A 10,648-nucleotide genomic window follows, 5' to 3' on the forward strand; every position below is an offset into this window, starting at 1 on the left:
TCAACGACTCCTCGTCGACCAAGAGGGGCCTGCCGAGCATTGTAGTTGCCGCCATGAGCCGGTCAGTCCGCCACTGCTTGGGCGGCACCCCCCGTAGCTTGACCCAGACCTCTGGCATAGCCTCTCCCTTTGGTTCGTTGAGAACGGTGTCGCGGATGTCGGCCGTGATGTTGTTGAGGGAAAGGTAAAGCTTGCCGCTGCGTGTGGCCATCCGCAGCATGGCCGGGTCCAGGAACACCACAGAGAAAGTGTCACCGTCGAGCTGGGTCACCTGCCTGTCCCATGACCCCTCAAACAAGTGCGGCAGCTCCGCCTCCAGAATGGCCTTCGAGAGGGAGCCCGGGGCCGCGTACAGAATGACCGCGTTGGCCCTGAGCAGGTCCTGCGGCTCCTCCTCTGAGTCTTCAGCGTACTACAGGTAATAGAACCCCTCCCCGGAGATGGTGTGCCCCATGGTTTGGTGCAGAAGGGCCTTCCCTCAGGTGGGGCAGTGGGCAGACGTGTGGCCCTCCTGGGTGCACACCACGCACAACGGCTTGAAGGAGCAGTTGTTTTGGAAGTGGCCGGAGCGGCCGCACTTGAAGCATTCCGGGTCGTCCGCCTCCTCAATGGGGATCGGCTCCGCCGCCGTGCCCTTGGAAGAGGAAGGCGTCGAAGGATGTTGTGGGAGGGGCAGCTTGGAGGCTGCCGCCCCTGCAGACTTGAACTTCTTCTTCTTCGCATATGGATCTCCGACGGGGTCGCCGCTGTGGGGAAGCGGCAGCCCCTTGCGCTTGAGCTCGAGGCCACGCTTCTTGTGCTCCTTCTTCTTCTTCTTTTTCCTCTCCTGTTCCTTGAGCCACCAAGCAGGCGATGGCCCCCAGCCTCCCTCCTCGCCGGCGCGCTCCGCCCCCTGCGCTATGGGCTGCTGACGCCGCTCGTGGTCCCGCGCCCGCTCCGCTGCCGGCTCTTGGGATCCCATGGCCCGCTTGTCCGCACGACGATCAGTCTTGGAGCCCATCGCCACCACCTCGGCGAAGGAGCGCACGTGGGGTGGAGGGGGAGGGGTGGGGAAGTGGGTGCGAGCGGATCGGTCAAACGCCTCACCTCAGATCTGGTGGCTGGAAACCCTAAAGAGGCGTCTAGGGTTCCTTGCCGCAGCCACAACCACTTATATGGCTTGGCGAGTGGGCCTGGGCCGGACTGGGCAGCCTCTTGCGGACCCAGCTGGGCCAGCGGCGCGGACACGCGCGATGGGTCTGCTACAGACGCAGGCGGTTGTACCAAGGCGCTCGCAGGCCCCAGCGCTAGGTCGCGGCCCACCTGCCCGACCTGGCCACCGGCCTGGAGACGTCTCCTCCCCAACCCTAGGCGCAGGAGCCCGAGGTTCCGCCGGCGCCGCCGCCACCGCGGATCGAGCCACCTCCGGCCAGATCTGCCCCGGACTGGCGAGAAGAAGAAGGTCGGCGCCCGTCTCTGGGCACAGCCGCCCCCGCCGAAGCAGCACGAGGCGCAATCCGTGACAGCGACCCAGCCCGCCTGGGACCGCGGCCGCCGGGCGCGAACGCGCGCCGCCGCCCGACCTTGAAGGAGCCCCCAAGCTCCTCCGCCCGCGCCACGAAGTCGCCGACGGAGCATGAAGCCCTGTCGCGCTCCAAATCAACCACAGCATCGCACACCTCCTCCTCCTCCTCGTCCGAACACTCACCGGCCAGGACCTAGAATCTGCTCCCCGACCAGCCACCCGCGCGCGCTGGCCGATGGTCCTGCTCCTTGCCCGGCGAGAGGCGCACCTGCCCCGTCGCCGGCCGGACCTCAGTCCACGCGCCCCCCTCGACGGAGACGCCCGCGGTGTGGACGCACAGGGCGGAGGCGCTCGCGGTGTCGCCGCCCGAGGCACCCTGGTCGCCAGGCCGTACAGGAGCCGTTGGAGCCATCTCAGGAATGGAACACTGAAACTTAATTTGTACTCCCTCTTTCCGGAAATACTTGTCATCAAAATGAATAAAAGTGGATGTATCTAGATGTATTTTAGTTCTAGATATATCTTTTTTTATCTATTTTGATGACAAGTATTTTCGGACGGAGTGAGTAGAAAATAACGGAATAGTTTCTCTAGAATTCCAAGAAAGAAAATGATAAGACTGGATAGCATCGGCCTGGCCCCCGGCTATTGATGATTTGGGCCGTTGGTTGGGCTATCCGAATTGCATTGGGAAGAGGCCCGTTTCTGAGGCTCTTCCTTCCTCCGGTGTCGTTCCCTCCAAAACCAACCGACGACCAACCGCTTGAAATCGATCGGTTGCAGCGGGCGCTCTGTCCGTCGTCGTCTATATAGCTAGCCTCCCGCGCCTCGCCATCCTTTCTCATACGTAGCTTCCTTCCATCCGCCCGCCCCCCTCTCCTCTTCATCTGAGCGCACCAGCGGTGGCGAGATGGCCGACAAGGGGAAGGGGAAAGCCGTCGACGACACTGCCGGTACTTCGTCGCGGACTTCAGGGCGGACGGAGACTGCCGGCGGCGGCGGGACTCATCAGGATCTTCCACTCGGCATCTCTTACCAGTTCAGTGGAGGTAGGTGCCCAAGAAGCCGGCGTCCTTGGTTCTTGCGTTGGTGCCCGCTTCTTGGATAGTAACATCCGATGCCTTTGTTTCTTACAGCTCCCGGTGGCGGGGGCGGGACGGGGCTCTCTCAGTCGCAATTGAGGATACCTACGACGACGGTCCAGCAGCCGCTGAGCAATCAAGGTGCGTTCTCTCCCCTCCCAAGAAAATGGCAAAATTCTTTCTCTCTGCTTATCCGTACGGTTCTTGGTTCTTGACTGACGCCGGAGTTGGATTTCTTGGTTTCTGTTGTGTAATTGTGGTTGCAGCCCGTGGGAGTGCGCCCTTCGGCGGCCAGAACCAGATCGCCAACCCACAGTTCGCTGGAGGTGGCGGCGGGGGCGGGTCAGGGGCGGGGTTCGGGGGATCCTCTCAGTTTGGTGTGTTCCCTTCCCCCCGCTCCCCTCCCAAGAAAAGCGACAAATTCTTTCTCTCTGGTCCGTGCGGTTCTTGGTTCTTGACTGACACCGGAGTTGGATTTCTTGGCTTGTGTTGTGTAATTCTGTTGCAGCTGGTGGGAGTGGGAGTGCGGCCTTGGGCATCCACGCACCGAGCGGCCAGAACGGCAACTCCCAGTTGGGTGGAGGCGGAGGCGGGGGCGGGTACGAGGGATTCTATCAGTCGACGCCGATGGTCCAGCCGCCCGTGGGCAATCCAGGTGTGTTCCCATCCTCCGAACCCAAGAAAAATTCCAAAACTCTTTCTGTCTGGTCCGTGCCGTGCGGTTCTTCCCTGACGCCGGCCGGCCGGGGTTGGATTTCTTGTTTTCTGTCGTGTAATTCTGTCTGTTGCAGCCGGTGCGCGCGAGTGATGGGATTCGATAACATGTGTCAGACTAAACCTTGCTGGTTCTCTTTTTGCAGGTCTCGGGCACGGGGGATTCTCTCAACCGGCGCCGACTCTGGATTCCAGCCGCCCGTGGGCAATCCAGGTGCGTTCCCAACTTGCCTTCCTCCCAACCCAAGAAAAGCGCCAAATTCTGTCTCTCTGGTTCGTGCGATGCGGTTCTTGATGCCTAGTGTAATTCTTTTTGCAGCCTTCCGCGTGGGCGGCAGCCTCACTGGAACGGGAGTGCACTATTTGCAAAGGGGCGCCCACACCACTGCTCTGGAACGCGAAGACTGCGCAAGGTACACGGGTGGGAAGCCCGCTGCCCATTTGCTGGGATTGTTACGGAAAAATCTTGGCCGGCGGCAGGCCTCTAGATCATCTAGAGCAATATCTTGCCTCTACAGGTGGGTGGGTTGGGTGCCTCTACAGCATCTAGCGCTCGGGTCCTTGGTTCTTGCGCTCTTGGTTTAATTGTGACAGCGCGCAGCTTCTTTCTTGCAGCTGTCGGCGGCGGCGGCGGGTCGATACCGGAGTTTCTTGCAGCTCACGGTCACGGCGGCGGATACTCTCAGTGGGCGGCTAATCCAGGTGCGTTCCCTCCCAATTCTTTCTCTCTGCACTGACACCGGCCCGAGTTGGATTTCTTGGTTTCTGTCGTGTAATTCTCTCTCTCTCTCTCTCTCTCTCTCTCTCTCTCTCTCTCTCTCTCTCTCTCTCTCTCTCTCTGTTGCACCGCAGTAACGTCGCCCCTCCTGTGGTGCGTTAATTGCAATTTTCTCGCGGAGCTGTTATGGGACAATCTGCCCATGTGCTGGCCTTGCTACGACCAGTCTCTCGACAAAATGGCTGTCTACGAATACCAGGCTGTGGATCAGGCTCTGGCTCAGATTCGGGATGACAAGGCTCGGGCTCACCAGGAAGTGGCTGAGGCTCTGGCTCAGGGTCGGAGCATTCTCACTGGTCCGCGGCGCCAGCTCGACCACGGCCAGTCTTCTTCCGCGGCGCCGCCCCACGCTCAAGCTCAAGGCCGATGCCATCGCTGCGGAGCGCCGGAGCACACGCGGATGTCTCAGGGCGGGTTTCCAGTGTGCGAGCTTTGCTTCAACAACTGATCAATCCAAATGTAGCCAAATGTGATGTCATCAGTCCGGCCGAATGCATACATACTTGATCGAGTAGATGATGAACTTGTAGGACTTAGTAAATGATACTATATACTTGCTGTGGATCCATGTCATTAAGTCTAGTGCAGTCTGATTCCTTAATATTTGGCTCTTTTCTGACGCTTTTGTTTTGCCTGCCTTGTTTTAACTGATTTTTGGCTCTTTGTGCTTGATTGATTCACTTTCAGTTTAACCAAATGAGTGCTCAGACTCAGAGTTTAGTTGCTACTGTTCCAGCTTAAGCTTAATTATGCTCTTAGTTTTGCCTCAAGTGTTTGACTTTTAGTATAACCAAATGAGTAATCAGAGTTTAGTTGCTACTGTTCTGGTTTAAGCTTACGAGTGATGATCATTGTAGATACTATTGCTACGGCCAATATATATAACAGTCCAACGGTTACAGTTGACTGAAGTTTTTTTTTTCTGAAAACACACAGTTAACTGAAGTTTAACTGATGTAAACTTCAGTTAATACTTTTTTTTTTGCGGGGGACAGTTAACACTTTTTAATGCTTGTCGTCGGTAAGTGGTTCAGCGTGGGAATAAGGCTGTGGATTCTTTGTTTTTGCCTCGAATGTTTGACTGGTTTAATTTCAGTTAAACAGAACGAGCACTCAACTTTTGTTCAGACTATATATCCGTTAGTGCTATGGCATTAATAAATGAAACTATATATCCGTTAATCTTTTGTTCTTTTCTGACTCAAGTGTTCGACTATTTCACTTCCAGTTTAACCAAATGAGTGAGCTTCCTTGCTACTAGTGATTATCCTTCAGCTTAAGCTTACACTTCACAAGTGATATCATTGCAAATTCTTATACTAGTATGCTATGGCCAAGGCCAACACATATAATTGATCATTTTTTGGTGCATATGCTTGTGGTTGTTTCCTTCTATATCTTGCAGTCCTTAAAGCACAGTCTGATTCGTTAGTAATCTTTTGTTGTTTCCTAATGTTTTGGTTTAAATCGTATGTTTAAATGGGTTTAACTCGTACTCCCTCCGTTCCAAAATAAATGACCCAACTTTGTACTAAAGTTAGTACAAAGTTGGGTCATCTATTTTGGAACGGAGGGAGTACGAGTTAAAGCGAATGAGTGCTAAAAAAATCGGACTATCCGTCAGGACACTAGTTCTATGAACTTTCCGTCTCTGAACATAGCTGAAGAAATCGACACCTTGTCTGAAGAATTCGACAACTACAATTATCAAGACGCGAACCGGTACACTGCCAGGGAAACAGACGGCTAGGATGTTCTGCAGTTATGAAAGATCAACGCCTCTAGAGGACCAAGGGCTCCCCTGTTCAGTCTCCGACAACGGCTAAACTTTTCTTATTTTTTGTGGGGTAACAACGGCTACAGATAACTGAAGTTTAACTGTTGTACACTTCAGTTAACTCTGTTTCACTGCATGTACTTTCAAGTGGTGGCGCTGGCGCCTGGGGTTGATTTGGAGCCGCAGATCCACGAGCTTAATGCTACTCCCTCCATCCCATAATGTAAGACGTTTTTTGACTCTAATGTAGTGTCAAAAAACTTCTTACAATATGGGACGGAGGGAGTACTTTCCAGGAGCCTGGACTCAGGATGGGAATGAGCCGACCTGGCCCTGTTGGCCTCGAGCCAATTTTGGAGGCCATGGGCCGACCCAATTCAAAAAAAGTCAGCGATCTCACACTAGCCCAATGGGTATCCCGGGTCGACCCAACTTCTATCTTTTACATATTTTTTCGGCGGTTGGTTTACTTAGAACATTCTCTAAAATATATTTTAATGATACAACAAAATTATGACCTGAGCAAGGATGATAATATGAAATATATAAAGTTTACAAAGGGACCACAAGTCCAATTTCAACACTTCTTACATCTAATTTATAGAGACACATCGATCAAATTGATTCCAGTACGTGTAGTAAGCTAGCTATCTGATTCTCTCTTTTCTAATTTACAAAGACGAAGCTAGCTCACGTAGCAGTACGTGTAATAAGCTAGATAGCTAATTGGTATTCTAGGTTTGCCGACGCATGATGGATAATTGGTGAACTAAACCTGGATGTATCGATTTTTATCGATATGGTGCACTCACCAGTACTACTTGTGTCAATTTCTCTGAACTTCCTGTCCCTGAACATACCTGAAGAAATTGACACCTTATCTGAAGAACTGGACAGCTACCAGAAAGACGGACGGCTAGGATGCTCCGCTTGTGAAAGATCAATGCCCCTCGAAGACCAAGGGCTCCCCTGTTCAGTGTCCGACAAAGGCTACAGTTGACTGAAGTTTCTTTTCTGAAAATACACAGTCAAATGAAGTTTAACTTCTGTAAGCTTCAGTTAACTCTCTTTTTTGCGGGAGACAGTTAACTCTGTTCACTGCGTGTAACTTCAGTTAACCTTCTGCGATTCGTTGAACTTCAGTTAACCTTCTGCGATTCGTTGAACGGGTTATCATCTTATTCTCCAAATATTATTATCTGTAGCTACTGGTAAAAGTAGAAGCACACTAATTGGTAGATCAGATTAATCGTGTTGTTTCCTTTTATGTCTTTCAGTCCTTTGTTGTCGGTAAATTATTTGGCGTGGAGAAAAGGCCATGGTGCTCTAAATCACTGACTGATTCATAAATAATATTTTGTTGTTTCCTGATGCTTTGGTTCACCTCGTATGTTTGACTGGTTTAGTTTCAGCTAAACCGAATGAGTGCTCAATTTTTTTTTTAGTTTCAGTTGTCAGGACACTATACACAGCATGGAACATCTAGAAGGACAGAAATCGACGCGTCTTTGATCACAAAGCTTTGCAAGAGTCTGCTCTCCTTCAGCTCCTCAAGCAGGACATCCTACAACCAACTCTCTCAGTCCGCTGGCTTTCTGATGTCGAGAACAGCCCAGAACCTGAACCTGATTGATGTTCTTCTCTCAGTAATGCAACCTTTGTACTTTATTTATGAAGATTTTCTTCTCTTCTCCAATGTGTCCTCTATGAAAGATGGGCAAGTCACCTTGACATCCTTGAAACCTGATTTTTTTTTTCGAAAAGGGGATCTCCTCGGCCTCTGCATCAGAATGATGCATACGGCCATCTTATTAACGAAATAAAAGGTTCCAACAAGGTTCCAAAGTCTCCGACTGAAAAGAAATAAAAAGACAGCTCACACAGAGCTAAAGAGGCTGGGCACACAGACTAGCCAAGATAAGACGCCACAACCGGCTGGCTAAAGATAGATAGGTAAACTAATTGCCTATCCTATTAGATGACCGCCATCCAAACTGGTTGAAAATATCCCGAGCTACCATCTCCCAGCGGATAGATCCAGTAACCAAATGCTCCCTGGCCTCCATCGGAGTGAGTAGCGACCATGAACGGATCACGGCCGTGGCTCGGAAAATAACCTGCAAAAAGTGAATACGTGATATTCTGTTAAAGACCAAATCATTTCTGCAAATCCAGATAGTCCACAACAAAGCGCAAACTCCAACACGAATATGTCTCGCTAATTCAGACTCAATCCCAGTGAGCCATGTCCCAAATAATGTAGTGACAGAATTCGGTGGAGTAATATTAAAAGCAATGTGGACCGTCCGCCAAAGTACTCTGGCAAACGGGCAATTAAAAAAGAGATGTTTGATCGTCCTGAAACCTGATAATTTGATAAATTGAAGGCAAGCATCCTTAAGCTGGTGGCAGTTATGTTGGTGAGCTAAAGGCAATGTGGTTGCCACAGTGTCCTTGTTCAGATCCTCACAAAGGATACTTTGGCAAACCAGCTTGAGCCTATCCATTGCATATCTATCCGCAGCCACTAGTAAAAGTCGGACCATCTCATCCTCACCGCTAGGCAAAGAGTCAGTATAGATGAAATGGAGCAGGGCCTTGAAAACAACAGGTTGCATGTCCTGGATGGTTATGCACTGCCCCGGCCTCGCCTCCTGCATTGACCCATACAGCTCTTCTTCAAAACAGGCGACCGTATAGCAAGAACAAACCTATGTGCTTCAATCATCTCTCCTCCAACAATAAAACTAACATCAAATCCCTCCTTTTCTTCGAGCAACTTGGCAACGTGGTCAGTCATGTTAGCTGTGGCATGTCGATTTTGGTTTCCGTAACATGTGGCCTCTTGAAAAACAGTGGCGGTGCATTCAATCGTCAAGCGATCATCCCTAAGGTACACAAATCTCTCGATCTCACTTCGCCTTATGAAAATAGGAGTCAGTGGAGCAAACGTACTAATATCACCGGACAAAATCCTAGGACCTGTTTTATGCATTGAATACGAGATTCCAGTGCACTGGTCCACCAGCCTCATGTCGCAGAACGCTCGGCGTTCAGTGATGCACACAAGCTCAAGATAAACTGAGATGTAATCTTGGCCTTCTCCTTTGTACCCATCAGGGTAGAAGCGTATTACCCAGTTGTGGTCGCCGACCATGAAAACCCCGGACCGTATGTAGCTGTTGTCGTCGTGGCCCATAACTCTATGCTTGCTGTAACCCAAGATATTGAACACATGTGTGCCTTGAGCCTCCTCCAGTGGGTTGCACATAGGCATCGTCTTACATGTCTTCATCACGTGAAGAGAAGGAAAGATTGCCGGCACAGAGGAGAAAGAATCTCCGCGACTGCGCCGTTGGGTGCTGATGTGAAGGAAAAACGCATTAATCCCAGAGAAAAGCAGAGGGAAAGAGAATCAGGATACGTGGGAGTCATCTAGGTGTACCTTCAGGCCTTTGATGGTGACCGGAGGTTATCGGCTGTGGTGGCGGTGCCAAGGATCTAGTCGCCCCGACTTCCCTTTTTATGTGAGATTTTTTTTTTTTTTGAGGAAAGGCCATCACGACTAGCTTTATTGAGTAGAAATAACGTTTACATCGTCCACGAGCTCCTTCACCAAACAGTCAAGAGGCTCATCCAACCAACTAAGAGAGTACTTATTAGTGAAACTAAATTTCGCCAGCGCATGAGCTGCTTGATTACAAGAACGTAAACAATGCTTAAAGATAACCTTTCCAATTGAAGAGACTATATCCACACATTCCGCAAACATTGCGGCTGCTTCTTCCACCATCGTGTATGACCAGCGCAAAAGTTAATAACTTGGAGAGAGTTGGATTCCGCCTCTTTCCGATTAAAGCCAAGATAATTAGCAAATAAAAGACCATCTCTCATTGCCAGAGCTTCAGTAGTGATTGCATCAGCTGCGATAGGAATAAATTTGCTTTGGCAGGCGATGAAATTTCCCCTTCCATCTCAAAGAACAGCCGATGTCGCCCCCATTCCTTCATCTGCAAAGAACGCTGCATCCACATTTAGTTTGGTGAATCCCGGATCTGGTTCTGACCATTTTGTTTGAGATAACTCCAATGCCCTACTAGATGATGATTGGAAATTCGGAATGATTGAAAGAATTGATATTGGCCATCTCCAAGGAGGTGGAACTCCTTCATTCTGCGTCACTTGTCTCCTAATCCACCACAGGTACCATGCCCCTACAGCCAAGGCTTGCTTGAAGTTAACATTCGGGTGTAAAGATAGTTGACGATCATGTAGCGATAGGATATGCTCAAATATAATTGAACCCGATCTATCAACTGGAATCGATTGTTCAATAAGCTCCCACATGCCCAGCCGACGCCAAAGATCCTTCACATGCATGTCCTCCGCCCCCTGATGACAGATTGGGCACGCTCCGTTCGAACTGACATGTCTGTTCGTCAGGATAGCCTTTAATGGAATGATTCCACGCAATACCCTCCATCCGAATACCTGAACTTTACGTGGCACTGGTAGTTTCCATAACGTATTCCATATTGCCAAAGGTGCAGAACAACTCGGTCACTCCATCCTATTCGCATGCGCCCTGAAAGTGTGTAACCATTGCAAATGGTAAGCTCTTCGGACCGAGAAGAAACCTGAACGGTTCGATTGCCATGCTATGAAATCATCGAATGCTTGATGGTGAATAGGAATTTGCAGTATTCTTTGAGCATCCACTAAATAGAATATAGCTCTCACAAGGTCCTCGTCCCAAGTGCCGGACACAGGATCTATAAGTTCACAAACCCTTG

At 50.5% G+C, this 10,648-nt stretch overlaps 2 protein-coding genes and 1 pseudogene across 2 annotated transcripts; 2 read left to right on the plus strand and 1 right to left on the minus strand.

Annotated features, from left to right (window-relative positions):
* The first annotated feature begins 2,330 nt into the window (after nt 1-2,330).
* LOC123121078 (putative glycine-rich cell wall structural protein 1) lies at nt 2,331-3,048 on the plus strand. The gene is made up of 4 exons (XM_044541005.1): nt 2,331-2,553; nt 2,641-2,727; nt 2,853-2,963; nt 2,996-3,048. Exons 1-4 carry the CDS (start codon nt 2,415-2,417, stop codon nt 3,046-3,048), a joined length of 390 nt encoding a protein of 129 aa, XP_044396940.1. The 5' UTR covers nt 2,331-2,414.
* Nucleotides 3,049-3,108: 60 nt separating this feature from the next.
* LOC123125888 (uncharacterized) lies at nt 3,109-4,630 on the plus strand. The gene is made up of 5 exons (XM_044546332.1): nt 3,109-3,241; nt 3,447-3,514; nt 3,620-3,818; nt 3,916-4,002; nt 4,153-4,630. The coding sequence occupies exons 1-5, from the start codon at nt 3,214-3,216 to the stop codon at nt 4,524-4,526; spliced, it is 756 nt and encodes a 251-aa protein (XP_044402267.1). The 5' UTR covers nt 3,109-3,213; the 3' UTR covers nt 4,527-4,630.
* Nucleotides 4,631-7,524: 2,894 nt separating this feature from the next.
* On the minus strand, nt 7,525-9,150 carry LOC123121079 (BTB/POZ and MATH domain-containing protein 1-like; annotated as a pseudogene).
* Between the last annotated feature and the right edge of the window lie 1,498 nt (nt 9,151-10,648).

The sequence above is a fragment of the Triticum aestivum genome, chromosome 5D (genome assembly GCF_018294505.1).
Source record: "Triticum aestivum cultivar Chinese Spring chromosome 5D, IWGSC CS RefSeq v2.1, whole genome shotgun sequence".
In the NCBI taxonomy this organism is placed as follows: domain Eukaryota; kingdom Viridiplantae; phylum Streptophyta; class Magnoliopsida; order Poales; family Poaceae; genus Triticum; species Triticum aestivum.